Source organism: Hoplias malabaricus, chromosome 14 (assembly GCF_029633855.1).
Source record: "Hoplias malabaricus isolate fHopMal1 chromosome 14, fHopMal1.hap1, whole genome shotgun sequence".
NCBI lineage: Eukaryota > Metazoa > Chordata > Actinopteri > Characiformes > Erythrinidae > Hoplias > Hoplias malabaricus.
The window spans coordinates 29,818,468-29,838,141 of NC_089813.1; the positions used below are offsets into that span (position 1 = coordinate 29,818,468).

The window sequence follows — 19,674 nt, forward strand, 5'->3', positions numbered from 1 at the left end:
AAGCACTACTAAAATTGACTGAATCAAATTTATTTAAAAAAGAAAAACAGCAGATACAAATTTACAAATGCTGAGAAAGACACAAAACAAAAGCTGAACTGTCACAGAGTAAAAACTGTTGCACTTAGATAGGTTTGATCTTGAAATGGAGCCCAATGAGACTGAACACAAGACACTTGAGGTCCTGTACCAGGTAGTAGAACACTCTGAGTCCTTCTGGATCCCTGAAATGGAGAAAAGGTACAGCAATGGCAAAAATCTATCATATAAAGCAGGATCTCAAAGGGGAAAAAAAAACGTCTAAACATGTTTTCCTGTCATCAAACCTTTCTTTAAAAATGTGTCCAATTTTCATCAACAATTGACAGTCATCATGAACTAATGAGTTAAGAACCTCAGTCTTTTTTCAGTGCAGCAAGCATTTCAATTTTGAAAGACACACATCATACAAATGTTTAATGAATCACAAATAAAGGGGCCATTATCTGGGTCTGAAACCAGAAGATCATAATCAAAAGGCCCCATAACTGCAAAGATTAATTTATATTATCATGCAATTACCATTGTAGATTTAAGTGTGAAAAACAAACTAATCATAAATATCCAAAACTTGTCTATTTATAAATTAACAGAACAATTCATAGGCACTTACTTAGACTGATTGACGTCAATTAAAGATCCAATTTTGGAGGTTGTGAATGAGATGTGCTCATCACCTATGACAATTTCCAGTTCCTAGAAAAGAAAATGAAGGCAAGTCTTAAATCTGAACGTTTTTCCCCAAGGTATGGCTGACAGTCAGATAACTTTATTGCAGACAAACCTGTCTTCCGACCCTATCAGGAGGGGGCCACAAAGCATCATCTTCCTTGGTGATTTCACTGTCATCAATAATTCTTTTGAGCTCCTCCATCACACTCTTGTGAACATAAGCCTAAGAAAAAATAAATTTAACCTTTTGGAATACACAGATAACAATCTATTTTACATTTAAACATTGAAATTTTACCTCTTTTCTGATCATGACATCATTTTTGTAGTTGCTGTTGTTGGCATATCTGAGCTTCCCTGCAGAAAGCATAAGAGTACTTAATATACTATAGAATTGATGATGATCTTATTTGATTCAAAAAAGTAAAAATCTACTCTGAATGTGTACTATATGATACACCAAGTCAACGATGGAGGAATCCCTATATAAACAGAAGTGCATTTTTTGTTAAAGTATGTCTGGGGTTTGATAAAAATCATTCAAAAGACATTGTGAACTTTTTAAGTTTAAAAAACATACATATTATTGTTCACACCAAAACAGCTTAAAGCACTTTTGCTTTTCCTACGTGTGCTGAAAGTGTAAGGTGTGTTTTTAAGGCTGGCTTGATTTTATTATATATATTTTACTAAGCATAACACTGAGCAGGCAGTCAGAATATAGCTTATTTACATATATGGGTATTCAAGGGATTGTAACTAAATTTAAGAGCTAATAATATAAATAGTTAATAGTGAAATGACAAACCTTGTGGCCTTCAAACACTAACTATTCAAATTTACGAATCAGAGCTGGTTTACAGGCCTGAATTCGGAAACGCAGACGCAATGCCAAAATTAGGTTTTTAGTCGATTGTTTTCGTTCCACATTAAATACTGCAAAGATTCTGGTGCAAGCGAGTAACTGCTACACCATTTTAGATTATGTGGAATATTATATTAAGAAGGTGAGGAGTGTACAACTGCTCAGTGTTGCTGTTTCGCCAATATGTAGCACGCTGGCTTCCATTAGCGACCATAACCTCTCGGCGCTGAGTTACTCACCGTCCGGCCTGAACTCAAACTCCAGAAACTCGTGTCCGAATTTCCCTTTGTGGCCCACATAATACCGCAAATAAAAGTCGCTTGTAGACATTTCTGAGCTGGTAAGGTCCCTAAAATCCTACTTAAGCGGCGAAACCTCGCTGCTCCCAAAACGAACCGCGACAAGTAACAACCCAGCGGCGAACACTGACGTCACGGCCCGTTTTGATGACGATTAGACCAATGCTATAATTGCCATCCGCCTCAGGGGGGCAGTGCAGACGGATGAACTATAAACGTTAGACGTTTCAGAACATTAACATTCAAATAAAATTATATGAAAAAGCGAGAAAGCACATATTTAGTTTGATAGTTTGATTATTTAAAAACAAATGCATTTAATCAATGTATACATACATGTATGTGTGTTGCGCGCACATCATAATGTGTGTACCATAATAGACAGAGATGGAGGGGCTAAAGCCAGAGGGCATTAAACAGTGAAAGCTGGTGTAGCTCTTGCACGTTTTCTTACAAGTCAATAAGACATGAGCTTAGGGTGAGCAGACGTCCTCTTTTTTAGACTTAAAAATATGTCCGGGCGGAATTTCACAAACGTCCGGGATTTTGTTTTTCTAGAGCTTACATAGAATTTCGAGAAGCGTTTCGTTCACAAAGAACACGAAAAAAATTCATCTCGAGCAGCTATGCCGAAATGTAAGTGTAAGTTCTCGGATTAATTAAAAAAAGAAATTCCCATGTTTTCCCATGTGTAGCAAATAAAGTTGTAAATGACCTAAAAGCACACATAGGTTTAGGGTTTAGCATACAATGGCAGCGAGGGGCGAGAGCTCATCACCCCCGACCCCCCCACGAGACGTGTCCTGTTTTTCACCATCTCAGACCTGGTCGGTCACCCTATATGAGCTAGGTACGTATAGAGGTTGTGCTCCCCTCTGTTTGTGAGTTATCTAGTTGTGTGCACATTCGTGTTTAAGTGAGTGTCTTAGGGACAAGGTCTAAATGTAGGGGGATGGGAAACATATACTACAGCTTTAACTGATGTGGCCTAATGGGTGGATATATGTTGATGTGTTGGTATTTCTGACATTACAATAACGATTAATACAGATGTCCTGTGACACATATTTACAGAGTAATTTCTATAATTAAACAATATGTATTTGAACAACTAGGGTGGGTGGTAAATGAAACAAATTTTCCTGCCATTTAACCTCAGAGCCTGCAAGTAGTGGTTTATTCTAATGCTTTTTATTTTTGGTCCACATCCTAGACTCTTTCTGTGGCTGTTCTAGCAGTTACATGGAGAAATGCAGAGGGCTTTTTCTATGGGGCAAATCCTGGGACAAAGATTTTGTTAAAACAAAAATAAATAATAAATAAATAAAAACCTGAAAGTGAAAGCTGAAGTATTGAAATCAAACATTTGACAATACAACAATTTTTCATTCATTCATTGTCTGTAACGTCTTATCCAGTTCAGGGTCGCGGTGGGTCCAGAGCATACCCAGAATCACTGGGCGCAAGGCAGGTCCTTCACAAGCGAAAATACAACAATTCATAAAATAAAAATATATGTATGAAGGGAGTGGTATAATGACTGAGAGTATAACAAAGCCTGAGGATATTTCTCATTGTGTGCTGCAGTTACATTCTGTTGCCTTAACACACAGCAAGTGTACTTAAACGCTATGCAAACTCTTTGAATTACAAGGAAGTACACGTAGAGCAACTGTACATGTTTTATTTTGAGTAGAATATATTTGAGAATGTACATAACTTATAACACAGCTTTGTGTAAAACAGTAATAGTGTAATATGACTGCCTTGTCTGCTTGAAAATGACCTTGTCATATCTTATTGATGTTCAAGCAGACACTGACTCTGGAGGCAAGGTCAGTAAACTGTCTAGATGCTATATATTTAAACATGAGGATATATCTCTGCGTTTCATTAGTTATAGAGGCACTATCAAGGGCCGAAATGACGCTGACACTTTTTACCAAACTAAAACGTACCTGCTTGTAACCAGTCAGCTTTGAGTGATCCAATAGCAACCAAGTCATTCTACAAAAGCCTAGAGTTTTTTTTCTTATACATTTCCAGCAACAGCAAATTTGATAAAAACTGAACAGAAGAGGAGACTTGAGTTTTAGGTTGAACAAAATACATTTTTGCAGATAGGAATATTCAGCAAAGTGGTTTATCAGTGAAAACACATAACCTTATATCCATATGGCATGGTATGGGAAAGGGTTACTGGAGATACCAGTTACAAGTTTAGTTGAGGGAATTAAATGTGCAAGGGTGAGTGGCGAGATGAATTTGTCAGGATCGAAGGATGCAGTGGTAAAAGCAGCAGCACTAGAAGAAGGAATTGGAATCCAAAATTGGCCGTGTAGGTAGCCAGGAGCTTTTTAGAGCTAAGGAATATGATTGGCCCAGTACAATGCGGAAATCTTTTAGTAAAGCCACATCAACAGAGAGAAGGCAAATGATGACCAGTTTTATTCAGCAGGAAGAGGAGTCATGGTATGTAACAGCAGTGTCACAGGCAAAACAAGGCCAGTGGCTTCAATAGGAGGATCTAGAGAAGCGGAAGGTATCCTGGCAAGGGTTGTGGGTAATGGAGGCAATTGTATTAAGTTGTTGCTTCCAACGTCCTTCCAACACCACAAATCTTAGACTGCAGATAGGTGAAGACCCTAGCTGTAGATTATGTACAGGGGTTGGCACACTGAAGAATATTCTATCAGCTTGTAAGGTTAGTATGTCACAGGTTCAGTATACATGGAGACATAATCAGGTGCTAAGGGTTGTAGCATGTTTGTTGGACAGCAAACGCCTAGAGGTTAATGCATAGCCGAGTGGCTAGTAATAAAATGTTTGGGTTTGTGTGTGAGGGGGAATGTTTTGAGAGTGTGTTCAGGCTACAAATATTGGTAGATGGGGAGATTGGAAATAGCTGGTGAACATAGGTAAAAATCTGCAGGTCCCAGAGTGCATTGCATTAACTACATTAAGGCCAGACGTGCTGTTCTCTGAATTCTCTATTTCGTAGATTTAACAGTTCCATTTGATGATGCAGTAGATGAAGCATTTATAAAGGAAGAACCCGAAGTACATGGACTTGGCAGCGGAGGTGAGGGAATGCGGGTGGCAGGCACATGTAAGACTAGTGGAGATATGTGTTAGGGGATTTGTAGCCAAGTCTGCCACATCCTTGCTTATGAGAAACAGCTGAAAGGTCTAGTCAGAGGTTGTGGATAAGGAGAGCACAGATTATCTGGGGAAATGCACTTTAGAGGCACTGTTGTGGTTGTTGGTGATGTAGCACGTAAAGTGCACATGGAACTGGTGGCACTGAGCATGCATTAATAGTGCCAGTGGAGTTAGGTACAGCCTTAGTCACCAGGGAGGCCAGTGTGGATTTACCGTTGTTGATGGTAAAGGATAAGGTAGGACTGTAAAGCTGGGCTTAATTCAGCAAAAAAACATATCATGTGAGGTGCCTACATGATGACCCCTGTGAAGAGTTAGTAATGCAGTGGGTGGTTTGTGTGCTCATGTGGTGGGTTCAATGAGTAAATATAGTTGTTAAGGATAGCTGGTTGCTGATCAAATCATAAACTGCCACAACAACCTTAGTGGGTGGGTGTAGGATACTATTAAATGTTGCTAGATGTAGCTGGTTGCTGATCATAAATGACTACAGCAACCTTAGTGTTGAGGTGCACAAAGTTTGTGGCTGCAGGTAGAAAGAGAGTGTGGTGGGCCTTATGTGAAGCTCTAATGCACTGGCATAGGATATTTTACATCTTATCCTGTGTATGATTATAATTATAATTACATTGTATTTTAAACAATGTATGTTAAATGTATGTTAACATTTTAATGTCCATTTAAGTAATTTAGTTTCAAAAAGCCATAAACAGAACAGTAGTTACATGCTGTCATCATTTATTGAATTAATGCTATGAACTGTTCATCTAAATATTTTAGTTTGGCCTAAGATAATTTGCAAATTGTCTAAAATTTTGATAAATTGCTGACATTATTGAATTAATTTTGAAAAGCAGGTGTCAGAATGCTAATGTAAAATTAACCACACTACATTATTCTTGGGTACAATAAATAAGAAACTGCAGGTTTTAACAGGATTTTCTGTTGATAAAACAAGAAAATGGACATCACTGTAGAACACATTTGAACCTGGAAAACATTGCTAAATTGACTAATATTTTGTCCCAGAAATGAATAAATTTAATGTTGTCTGGACATCTGCACAGCACAATTAATTCATGACTTTTGTAATGTATTATGAATTAATTTATTAATATTAATTTTACATGTGCAATTAGTAACTAGAATACACTCCTGTAATTTTATCATTTTAAATATATATTCACAAATCTTTATAGAAAATCACCTATGTGTTTTAAAAAGGCACCTGTAGGCCTATTGCTGTTTAGCTCTGCCATTTCATGTTAAATCTATAAGGATAGTTCAGCCTAGGCTATGTAATAGCAAATGGTCATAAAACAAACTTAATTTAGCTCTTTTAGGTATATTAACCACCACAAATCTGGGCAAAGTAATTTTATAAAATGAAGGATATCTTTTAAGCCTAGATCTGGATGAATTCAGAGTACCATGGTGTAATAATGTGATTCACCTTTATAAATTGCTTCCAATCTAAGTTTAGCTTCAACCTAAATAAGAAACTAACTCTCAAGCTTTTGGCATGGTAATTAACTAATGAATGATATGTAACCACTTATGTGGGAGGAAACTGGAGCACCCAGAGAAAACCCATGCATACACCGGGAGAACACACAGGGAGAGACCTGGACTTGTGTAACAGCAACACTACCTGTTGAGCCATTGTGCCACCCTTGACATAATGATATAAAAGCTCTAAAAAGGTGGCTCAAATGTGAGCGTCCCATTCTTACTTACAGTATAAACTGGAAGCTACATATAATAAGTCCACTTTACTTTGCAAGGTACAAAACTTTATTTAATATTTCATTTCATTTCTCATTTCTTACATGCATACAATACAGTGTATCGTGAATCAATGATACCCTAATAACAAATGAAAGCAAGTGTTCCTGTAATCTGCATAATTTGAAATCCCATAGTTTTGATGTGGGCATAATAGCCATACAGTGGTTTTGTTTCATTTTTAGTGACTGTTTAACCTCTGAGTCCTGTGGTCATGAAAATGGTCAAAAGCTCAATCTAAATGTCAAAGAGCTGTTGGCATAAGGCATATTGCATTATTCCCCAAAAAGCTGGCATCTGAAGTAACCAAACCTGTAAATACTGTACATTAAACATGAGCATGTTCAAAGTAATTATTATTTAACTTGTATCTAATGTGGACAGCCAAATACTATGGCAGCTTTAAGAAATTAAGTCACAAAATGCCATTTCAATACCCAAATAGCAGGACACATTTTATTGAATTCTGGCCCCTCAAAACACAACAATTTTGTATTGAGCATACAATAACACCAAATACATATTACCATTGTAAATATATATAATACCCTGTATCATAGCAGCAGTGTAAAGGGAAATGTGTCTGCCAGACTGAAAAACAACAAGAAACCTGGTCAAACTTTTCTCAGGGTCAGTCATACAGGTACTTTCCTGAGAGTTGTCTCATTTTGGACTGAAAAAGTAAATGACCAGTTATGAATATGACTAGGATTATGGGCTGCTTTCAGAGGATAGTGTACTGAGAAGCAATAATGAAGCCTTAAAAAGGTATATGAAGAGGAAATGTCAACGGATAAGTCCCTGAAACGCCCCTGTAACTAGGGCTTGATTGAGGATCGGAAGCCTGAGCAGGAGAGAAATGTTCGGTTTGTGTGCCCTTCAAAGAAAATACATTTCTAAAAATAAAATGGATTCTTCGGTGAATTTCAGATTAATTTATATAAAAATGGTTGGTTGGTAACAAAAATCATATAAAGAACAAGAAAGTCATATTGCATAACACTATGATCTGCTGAGATGTAAGCAAAATATTTTGATGACCGTATTCTTCAGTACATAGTATATATGATTTTTCATTTGCCTTTGAAAATGTAAAAGGTGGAAGGACATACATACACACACACATATATGAATATATATATGAGAATGAGAGAGAGAGAACACTGATATGGGTTCTTGGACCTTTTTAATATATGTAAGAATAACCAGTTTTTTTTGCCTTGCTGAATATGATATAAAGAGAAACAGAATGGAATTTGGAAATTCTTCATATTTCATGTTCTGGCCTGATGTTTTAAAAAAAAACCCACACATTTATATGTTCTTATCAGATTGTACTTTCTTTGATATTTGCCAACAGCCCAAAGGATGGAAGTACTGGCAAAAGGCTTTGCAGGCAACATTAGGCCAATATACTATACAAAGTTAACTACAATTATAAATGGGCTAGGAATAATTTAAAATGATGAAAATAAAATAATTAAAATTTTAAATGGATTCATCCATTTAGCAAATCTGTAAAGTCATCTGAACGTTCTACACCTTTATAAAAAGGGGGGATGCAAAAGGTTAAATTCTCATAAATAAATAAATAAATACTGGGGAGAAAAAAAAAGGGTTTGACCTGAACCAAGAGCATTTTCCCTCAAAACCAAGTGCAAAGACAAAAAAGGACTTAAAACAATAATACAAATCAAAGAAGGCATTTCTTGAATTTTCAACTTTTCAATTTTAAAAACAGTATTTGCTAATTGCAAGTATATACAAACAGTCCCCCTCCTGCCAGTCTTTCATTTTGTCCTTTAATTCCCCCATTCTCTGGGCAAGAGATAGATGGTTGGTGTTATCAGTGTGGCCTGCTGCTGGAGGGCTTTTTCATGGAGGGCTATGGCCATTGAGACAGTCAGTCAACCCTTTGGTCAGGCCACGTTAAGAATGTCCTGAATGTGCTGCACTATTAGATTTATGGCAACTGAAATCAGACAAGAAGCTTTATAAGTTAAAACATGGCTCAGCAAGATCATGTCCAACACACCACTACAAAGCGGTTGCATCTCAGATTGCAGACAAATTTAGATCAAATCTGTTTCACTATTGTCATGAGCCATAGGTCAGATTGGTGCAGAATAGTGCCAAACACATCTGACCCATAAAAGGTGGACATGTGGCTTTGTTGGGGCAACCAGACTTACCTCGGGTCAATGCCGTCATTCAAGGCCAAATGTAGACCTGAACTGCTGATTTGCCACATTTGGGCCAAACATTCATTGCTACTTGGGATGTTTCTTAAAGAGTGAAGTAAATCATAAACTGACAGCAAAATTATTACAAATATACACTATGATTTTTAGTGATGCAAAGGACATACATGTAGTTAAGTCAAAGTTATAATCAATGTTGGGATTGTGTAATAAAAAAAAAAAAGTAATTTCTTTGCATTATAAATAATGCTATGATAGAAACAAGTCATTCTTATATAAAGCACCTGAAAAATGATGTATTTATTACAGAAGCACGATGAAAAATTATTACAAATATTCACCTTCTCCCTCACTCTCAAAAAAAAACAACCCAGTGCTGCATTATTGCCCCTCTAGAAACCATTCATGCAGAAAAATCAGTAAATTTTTGATAAAGATTAAAGGACACTTAATAAAGACAAAATTAAAAAGTACAGAAATGTACAAATAATGAAGATAAAAATGATTTGTTTTAATCCAAGGTTAAATTTTGATAATTATTTGTTATTAATATCGATATCGGCTACTCTAAAGTGCTAATTATTGGTCAAAACTGTCAATAACTGATAAATAGTATTATTCTTTCATTCATTCATTCATTCATTGTCTGTAACTGGTTATCCAGTTCAAGGTGGGTCCTGAGCCTACCCGGAATCATTGGGCGCAGTCACCCAGGTCCCTGGAGCTGTGTGACTGCAAAACTACCTGCACCGTGCCGTGCCGCCATAAACAGTATTAACAACTTTCAATTAAATACATTTCATTTTTTGTTTCTGTTCTAAAATAATCCAAAGGGTGTCACAGTACTCTGAAGTAATAGAGGGACAAAATTGAAGAGTAAAATTTCTCCCATTAGGTTTTCAGCTATGTACCAAGCTTATATTTACCATAAAGTCATCATCATCATCATCATTTTCTTTTCCGCTTCTCCATTTCAGAGTCGCGGTGTATTTACCATAAAGTATTTAGGATTAACAAAACATCAAGAGAAAGTGGCAAGGCAACAAAAGAACACTTTCCCACACACACATATACTTCAATCTGTGGCCTTGCTAGGCACCATCAAAACACCCCAAAGTATTCCAAAACAGAAGAGGTGATTGAAACAAAACAGTTTGCCAATCTAGAAAAGGAAAGACAATAACAGACACTCAGATTCACACTCCAATCTTACCTATATTTTCAGCTCCTGTTGGGATGATCACATCTGCATATTTCTTTGTCTGGGAACATAGACAGGATTTTATAGAAGTTCTTGGGAAAGAAGACTTAGCCAGATGAGTTCCTGTTCACACTCAGCTTAATACTCAGCCTGTTCCTGGATGGCATCAGGCCAAATACATTCTACTGAAACCAACTCCTTTAAAAAAAGCTTCCAATGTTTGACTGTACCAAGAAGATTCTATTAACTTTATCATAGTACATTAGTAAAAAGACTTGTTTTTCAGGCTGCAAGAACAACTGATTACAAGTAGGGGCAGAGCCATAGATTGTGCACATCATTTTGTATGTTATGGTATGTTGCCAAATGTCAAACATTAAACAATACTGCACACTTAAGGTGAATGAATAAATGACATTATTCTACAATTACCTTTCAATTAAAAAAAATGTTTTATAATAACAAAAAGATTACAAATGCATCATTTAGGTATATTCATCAGAAAGGAAATAGCTGCATAAGGAACATAGCTGGCTGTTCAAATTGCAGGTGTGTTTGTGGCAGACAACAAAAGACGTTAACAAAGAGATATAGCATATCAACTAACACCTGCCACTGGAAGGAGGAAAAGTGTTTAAAAAAAGCTTAAGCTCACTTGTATTCAAGTTAAACTGAATAGTTTGTGAAAAACACAAATGGTGACCACAGATAATGCTAGGTCATATGTCATATGCACTTGTATACCAGCACTGACATTGCTATGATAATGACCTGCAGTTTTAATGCATTTGGTAGATAAGGGTTTTGAAGATGCCTTTATGGAAATGTTTTCAGTTTCTTTTACTGTGTGACAGCAGCATAAGCCTAAGCTTACAAACCCAAACATGTTCTGGCTGATAAACTATGTCTGGGTTAAAAAACTGGTTGGTGTAGCTTAAAGAAAACAATAGAAATCAAGCCATATCGGTTTTACAAGAGACATCAGCTCTCAGGCACCATATGCTGCTTGATGTAAACATCACCAAACACGGTGATAAAATTGTAAAATATCATGGTATTGAATATTATGAGTATCACACCGCACTAAATCGAGACTACAGGACCACCCTTCCTAAAAGATGAAAACATGTATCTCAATTGTTAAAGTACTGAAACATTACAAACATTAATATAAGCAACACCAAATGTTAAATTGGGATACAAATGAGAGGTTCTACAGACAGAAATGTATAAAACACTATAGAACTCACTGGCAGGCAGAACTCTTCAAAGGCAGGTTTCACAAACGTGATGTACTGGTTTAGGGTCTGCTCGAGGTCCCTTCCTCTTTCACTGATGTCTCTCAATACTGATTACAAGAAAAAAATGAAATTAAAAATGTTGCCAATGGAAAGATAATAAACCATACTAAGTCTATTTTTTTCCCCAATTCACCTCTACGTGAGAGCCGTGTATCTGCATCTGTATCCACAAACAACTTCATCTGAAACAGGTCTCGAATCTCCTGTGAGTAAAACATGAGGATGCCTTCAAACAGCACCACATCAGCTGGGTAAACAGTGACCGTTTCATCCTTCCTACATAGAAACACAGGTAAAGGCATACTGAGAAACCAAAAAGCATCTCCTCCAAACCGGTGGTTTTTAACGGATGATATTCATAGCACATGAACAGTAGAAGTTTATGTTCAAATAAACAACCATCACTCACACATGCCTTCTAAATGTTTTATAGCACCACTCAGAAGTAATTCCCACAACTTACCCAAATAAATGCATTTTCTTGTTCCTTTATATATTAACTTCAACACAACTGATGAAAATACACCAAACTGATTAATTTATGTACTTATTGCTGCAGTTTTGACACTTGATTGTAAATGCCGATACATTTGGAAAAATATTCTGATCAGCTAAAAAAATCAGAAACAAGCAATTGTGTTAGAACTGAAAAATGTCTGCATATAAACACATAAATGTGTTAACATATGGCTTCAGAAATGGACCATAAAAGCTCACAATGTAATGTCCCATTCAAATAATAGTTTTATAAGAAGCAACAAAATCTGACCTTGAATGGGTAACAAAGTCATAAACTGGGATCTGAACCGTTCTTCCCTCCATGATGTCCCACAGAGTCTTCGCCATCAGTTTGTTATCAAATGCATCTAGAGACAAGAGAAAACAAAGACAGGACTTCTATAACTAGTTATAGGTCACCAGTCCAAAGGGTAACGCCTATAATGAGGTAAACAAGATACACTATATGTTCAACTATTTGTAGAGGCATGTTCATCCAGCATTTCTTCCAAAATGCAAGAGCATCTGTCCTTATTTTGTTGCAGTGACAGGCTCTAAATTTCTATGCATGCTTTACCAGATGTTGGAACATTCCTGCATGTGCTTAATTGTATTCAGCAGCAAAAATAATGTGAGATCCAGTTCTGGTGTTGGATGATTAGTTTTGGATCACATATAGATTCTAAATTACATTTGTGTTTACTCTTTCTATATATTAAATTACTTTTTTTTTTCAATAATACAATATTGTGTAATCTATAAAAGGAAAATACATAAATCACTTATCTGTTGCTTCCATGTGTCTTAAATTAAATGTGCCCATAAAAAGGATTCAGAATTTGTCTTAAATCTATTATTGCCGCCTTCAACTACAAAGTGAGGTTTCATAGTATCACTGTATAATAAATCAAATGAACAAGTCTGCACACACTTAAAGGCTTGAATGTTGTTTGAGTAGGCTGTGAGAAGTTTTGTGAATATGTTTAATTGAAAAAAGTAGTCAGTCTGCTGCCCGTAAGCAATGATAATTATTAGCTCTAATACTAAATTTAAAAAATAAATACTTTGGATATTAAATATGTCTCAGCTGTAGAGCCATGTTCCAGCTCTAGAGACACAAACTGTGTGCTTGATGTTTTGCCAAATCATATCTTTGAGGAAACTGAATTTATTAATGAGAAGGGATGGCTGGATAGGTGTGGACATATTGTGCACATCAAGAAATCCATAGCCTGAAATCAGGAACATTAGAGATGCTTACAAGGGAGTAGAATGGGATATTAAATTTTAAATCCATTATGATACATGATACAACAGAGCAATCTCCTGATAGATTAATTTAATACATTTGTTTGAATGTTATTCTCAACATCTTATCAATTAATTAGAATTGCATTACTGGTCCATTACCTGGATGGTCAAAATTGAACTGTCCTTTGAGAGCTTTAGCCTTGTCTTCTGGAGTAAGCACCTTGTAAAAGCTGTCCTGACTGAGAATTGCAACCTGCCTTTGATGGTGGTCAATCTTATTCTGGCCAAGGAGCTCCATGATCTTCTCACAGACTGATGACTGAGGTAAAACAAAAATAAACAAATCACATTTGATATCTTTATGCACAGGGCTTTGCACTGGACCCTCTTAATACTGGAATATAGTCTCTTGATTTTCATAGGGAATATCTTAACACTCCTGTTTAAACAAAACATACTTTATGGAAAATGGGCCCTGAATTTAAATGACTGTTCCTGCTGATGCAGATATTCATGTCTTCAGTCCTTGGTTTTCTTGACTATCGTCGTTATTTGACATTTTAACTGAAAAATTACAGATTTCACAGCACTTGTCCTCAAGTGCTATCCTCCATTTTCACTTGTAGTGCCTTAATCCTTTACCGCTTTTCTAACATACAGGATATATTTACTATTTACAGCATGCATCAAAAATCAGCAGCATATGCTTAGTCCTTCCTTTAGATTTTCTGCTGAACCTGACCCTTTCTTAGTGTGGTTGGACACAGTTTAATAAATATAAAATGAACCCACGGTGTATTGCTGATGTTATATATAAGCATTTTATTAGGAATTATGGATAAAAATGTTTACTACAATTGCTTAAATGGTCTACTACATTATTCCTCCAGATAAGTTACCTATAATAAACAGTTAAAATATTCATTTTTAAAATAAACTGTCATGTATATGACATTCTTTTAGACATTATGCAGTGTAGTGTAATTATATAACCTTTTTCAGAACACTGTTGATAAAGCCATCTGTTTGAAATTTTCCTCACACAAACGTACTGCATCGTACAACCAAGGCAATATTTAGGTAATACATTACAGAACTTAACAAGGCAAATCTTGAGGCAACTGGACTCTTTAAACATCTTCTATTTTAGAAGCCTCCTACACACAGACATGCAAATTTTGGACACATTGTGCTATAAAGACAAATGTGAACTTAAGATTAATTTGGCTATTCAACTCTATATAGCCACATTGTAAATCAATAACATGGCTCCAGGAATGTCACATTTTAATTAAAATACATCTATTAAAACAGAAACTGTGATAATATTAATTGTATTAATCAAATATAATGCATTATTATCATCATGATTATTATTACTATTTATTCTATAAACTGTTTTTATATTGCTGACTGGTAGTTGTAACCAAACTTTAATAAACAAACAAACAAATAAAAAGGGTGAGAAGGTGAACCCTGAGATGGACTCAACCCCTGTCCAGGGTGTGTTCATTCTTACACGCAATGATTATTGGTAAGCTCTGGACCTTCTGTATTTACAGAAGATAAATGAATGAATGAGAGTGTGAGACAATGAAGAAATTAAGAACAGAGTTACCACAGGAGTAAAATAAACGTACCAATATGTCAAAGTTTATACATATTTTGTCTGTTATGTATAACAAATACACAATCTCATTAGGCCAATCTTTCTCTCAGCCATGTTCCAGTATACTTTCTGGAGCTTTTACCAGCTGCAACACTGGCTCACTCAGTCCATTTAACACATAATCCACAAGTAACCTCAAGCTGTTCCTGGCTCTTTGTAAGCAATTATAAAACATGTGCTCACAAGTTAGCTTATAATCATGCAAAGCTCCTTGAAAAGAAATATCAATACTGTTAGCCAATTGACATTTAATATGACTTTAATATGCCTGTACTGTCCCCATTGACCCCACTGGTGAAAATGCCAGAACAGGACAGATCTGCTGTGAGATGGGAAACCATTGCCCTGGCATATCACTGCTCATTTCTGCACAGACTTAACCTTGCAGTCCAGACAAAAAAAAAAACAACAACCCACAAATGTCCAGCCCTTGCCAGTGCTGACTAAACATTCTTCTGCTTCACTCTGAGTGCCTTTTGTGTACCCAACAAGCTACTCTGCAGTTTAGAGATCTAATGCTAATGCCACCTAGGCTGAACCAGATACCATTCATATGATGCACTGGACTGAATCAAATGAGACCAAGAAGAATTCTTAGAAATTCCTACATCTAACATAGATTTGTTTTTATCTGCACTAATCATTAAGGGCAAGTCACTTCAAATCAAATGTAATGACTGGGAAATTATGAGTAAATGCACTCTAAAATTCAGCATCTGTTACATCCGTCACCATTGAGTCTTTACTTAAGCACAACGGAGACATAACCTTACAGCTTAACGCATAGTTTAAACAAAACCAAAACATCTAGTGAGAAATTGTAGACAAGGTTGATAAGAAGCAAAAAAAAACACTTTCTTCAGTGCAGTGTGAATACAGTGCAGAAATGCAGCAAGGCCACCTGCCAGCTTGTGCTATGACTATTCTGCACCACATGAACAGTGACAGAATATCATTAATATATGTAAAAATGTAATCTACATACATGTAATATACTACATATACCTACACAAATATATTAACAAATAACAATTGAAAATCGACTTTTTTTAAGTTTTGTAGAAACAATTGTGTTCCAGTGTCTTATACTGCTTAGTGTGTGTAATCATAGGTAGTCATACCTACAACGGCTCCTCAAACAAATGTCTGCATCGGTTGTGCACGTCCTAAGAAAATAAACGGTAGGGGGTGCAGACCATCAACAGCACTACAATAGCGGAAATTTTGAAGAAGTCTGTAGCTGGGTTTCCATGCAAATGTTAAACGCTCGCAATAACATCAGCAGAAATAACGCGAAACATGCTGTGCTGTAAACACAGTAGGTATAAACCTGCTAAAACGTTGTTGTTTATTCGAAAAAATCTTTTCCATCACGCATTTGTGCCTATTCTAACTTTCTCCTCCTCGTCCGAGCATGAAACTCTTTTTGCTATATTTGAGTGTTGTTTTGTTTTTTTAGTTTAGTTTTTCCCATTCAGGTTATATTATGTGCATTTTCATTCGTAAAAACTATGTGGATGGAAAACTAGAAACAAGTTTTCAATTACCCACGTCTTACTCTCTTCTGCCTTCTTGTGGAAGCCTCCAGTAACAAGTGTAGCACATAGGCCAGTATGTGAACTGTTTACATTCACGGCGGTTGTTATGGCATGCATTCTGGGCCAAAACCGTCTTAATTCTAACACCAGTACACATAAAAATATTACATGTCCAGATGTATAATATGTGCTTCGGTTTCCTCCCACAGTCCAAAAACACATGTTGGTTGGTGGATTGGCGACTCAAAAGTATCCGTAGGTTTGTGAGTTAATGTGTGAGTGCGTGTGTTGCCCTGTGAAGGCCTGGCGCCCCCTCCAGGGTGTAATCCCGCATTGCGCCCAATGATTCCAGTTAGGCTCTGGACCCATCGCGACCCTGAACTGGATAAGCGGTTACAGAAAATGAATGAATGAATATCTTGACCTCATTCGTCTTTTGTATTTCTGATATCTAAAACTATAATTCTGACTAGTCAGAATGTGATTGTATATATCTTAAATTATTATTCTGACTATAGTCAAAACGTAGTTAATTTACATAGCACATTCTTGCACCATGTAAAATTTGCTATATATTTGCATTATCTAAAGCGATAATGTCCAAGAAAATAAGCAAAATGTGTAACATTTCCACAGTATGGAAATCATGCCATCTATTGGTGACAGAATGCACCATTTAAGGTGGATTGCTGAACAATTTAAGGTGGAAGAGAAAATCTGAATAAAAAGCTGGCGAATATGCGTTGTAGATTTTTTCTGTATTTTCCCCAGTCCCTGACATGTAAACTTATGAACATTTCTCATTGATGGAGCATCAGCTGATGTTACAATTAGTTCTGACATATTTGGGGAACCCAGTAAACAAGGAACGTCCCTGGACGTTCAAAATAGGTCTAAAAGTAGTCTGTCCGTCAAGAATGTCCAAAATCCATGTTAATAAGTGGTGACCAATTGATAACGTCAGTGGACTTCCAAAATGCATTTTATACAAGTAATTTATTTCGGGACCAATTAATAACGTCAATGGACGTCCAAAATACCTCTAATAGTCGTCTTTTCAATTGGATGTCTTTTCAACTTTCATTTTCAACCTTAAGAGAAAGTTGATTAGACGGCAGTCATTACGATATTTCAACTTTGAATCAACGGCTAAAGGTTTACTGGGAAGGGTAGGAGAAAAAACGCAACCTGCAACTAAAATTTATAAGAGACTTAACAGAAAAATAAGCCCAAAACTGGTTAAACTGAACACACCTAGCAACCATGGAGGCACATGGTGGGACTAATGCACGCAATGGCTATAATTCAGATATCTGAAAATGTAATTTTGACTAGTCAAATTCTAATTTGAGATATCTTTTATACTAATTCAAGATGTATGACTCATCAGATGACGAATTTGCTGACATTGTTAGAGATATCTTAAAAGACACTTTTGACTAGTCCATATGTAATTGTAGATATTTTAAATTACTACTCAGATTGTAAATGCAGACATCTCAAAGTGTCATTCTGACCAGTCAAAATATAATTGTTAGTATAGTCAGACAAAAGCTATTTAATGTTAAAATGACTTAGTACACGCACACATTTTACGCACAAATGTGCCATAGTACACGCACATATTTTACGTCTGGACACGTAATAATTTTACATGTCCATAGAATTAAGGCAGTTTTGGCCCCGGATGCATGTCATATTGCCTATGCAAACGCATATCAAAACAGTATCTCTGCCATTACTGGTTAAACAATGGAGGCCACTAACATTTTTTGTGATCATGTGCTATTGCTGTTAGTTCATCATACAGTAATCAAATACTCCACCTATGTGGAAACTTAAGAGGGACAAGGAAAACATTCTCCTCGTTGACTCAACGCAAGTCCTATGAATCAGAGAGAAATCTGTAGGCGAGGGTCTAACTGGGCCATAACAAAGCAAAACCAAAGCGACTCATGCATCAACACGTTGATGTATCAGCACTGACACTTCGACAATAAAATTAAGAGATCCTGAATAACTAACATGTAGTGGACAAAACAATCCCTAAATTAACAGTAATAATACATTTATATAATATATAAAAATATATAAATTATATAATATAAAAAATTATTTCGAATAGCTAAAAACACGTATTTGGGGTTCAGTCACACAATTATAATAATGGCAGGCTGATGGTACGTTAATATTAACGCGTGTTGTTACCCATTGTTTATAGCTTATAGAAATCTAACGTCAAGCTTCCCTTCATCAAAAAGCACGACGGAAAAGGACTACAGCTGAAACTGGAATATATTTAATCAGAAACGACGATGGGTCCGGCTGGCAGCCTGGTTAAAGTAAAACACATGGACAGTCACCTATTGGACAAGGCTGACGCCACACAGGTACTTGTGACATTTAAGGTGGGAAGAAACGTGAATATAAAAGGAAATGAGTGAAAAAACAGAGAGCACTGACATTAGCCACGAGGTCACGTCCTCCCATTCCACACGCAAAGAATAAAGGTTAGAAGATTAAAACACATGTGAAAATTATATCTGTATACGAGCCCACCTTTCCGCTTGCAGTTCCTCCGGCGACCCCGATGAGGAAAGGTCGAGCTCTGTTCTGCTGTGGCTCCGAAGACTCACAAACGACTTCGCTATCTCCCGCCATGCTTCTGCGTCTGCTTCTGAGACAGACTGGCTGCTTTATGCGAAACACCCTTTCAGCTTTGTATGTGTGTGTGTGTGTGTGTGTGAGAGAGAGAGAGAGAGAGAGAGAGAGAGAGAGATTGTGGAGACCATAATCGTTTTTAACATACCAAAAGCATGTATCTATAACGTAAATCGTATTTTAAAGTGAAGACGTATTAGGTTTAGGCTTAATGTTTTTGTAAGGTGTTAGGGTTAGGCCAGTATAGAATTATATTTCCACGAAATTGAATCGATGGAGAAAATGTGAATTAATCAGTGTTTTAAATAGATATTCCATGAGCTATACAGTTTACAGGCATTGCTACCAGTTTTAATGATATTCAATGGTCTGCTTTCTGTTTAAAAAAATCCAATGAGGGATTTTCATCTGTAAAATTAAGTCTTTCATCAGTAGTTGCTGCTTCCCACTATCCCAAGCACATAATGATTTCTTGAGAAATGATGAGAACAGCCCATTCCAGCCACTTCTTTGTCTGATTTGTAAATTATCA

General features: G+C 36.3%; 2 protein-coding genes across 2 annotated transcripts; both read right to left on the bottom strand.

The window, feature by feature from the left end:
• Window positions 1-21: 21 nt before the first annotated feature.
• On the bottom strand, window positions 22-2,046 carry magoh (mago homolog, exon junction complex subunit). Its single transcript, XM_066644478.1, has 5 exons — window positions 1,816-2,046; window positions 1,010-1,068; window positions 824-934; window positions 653-735; window positions 22-224 (listed from the first exon to the last, which is right to left on the bottom strand). Exons 1-5 carry the CDS (start codon window positions 1,904-1,906, stop codon window positions 125-127), a joined length of 444 nt encoding a protein of 147 aa, XP_066500575.1. The 5' UTR covers window positions 1,907-2,046; the 3' UTR covers window positions 22-124.
• Window positions 2,047-6,821: 4,775 nt separating this feature from the next.
• Window positions 6,822-19,164, bottom strand: uck2a (uridine-cytidine kinase 2a). Its single transcript, XM_066644759.1, is given in 8 exon segments — window positions 6,822-8,750; window positions 8,753-8,794; window positions 10,237-10,285; window positions 11,475-11,572; window positions 11,659-11,801; window positions 12,295-12,391; window positions 13,434-13,593; window positions 19,041-19,164. Coding segments are annotated over 8 exon segments (744 nt in total). The 5' UTR covers window positions 19,143-19,164; the 3' UTR covers window positions 6,822-8,697.
• Between the last annotated feature and the right edge of the window lie 510 nt (window positions 19,165-19,674).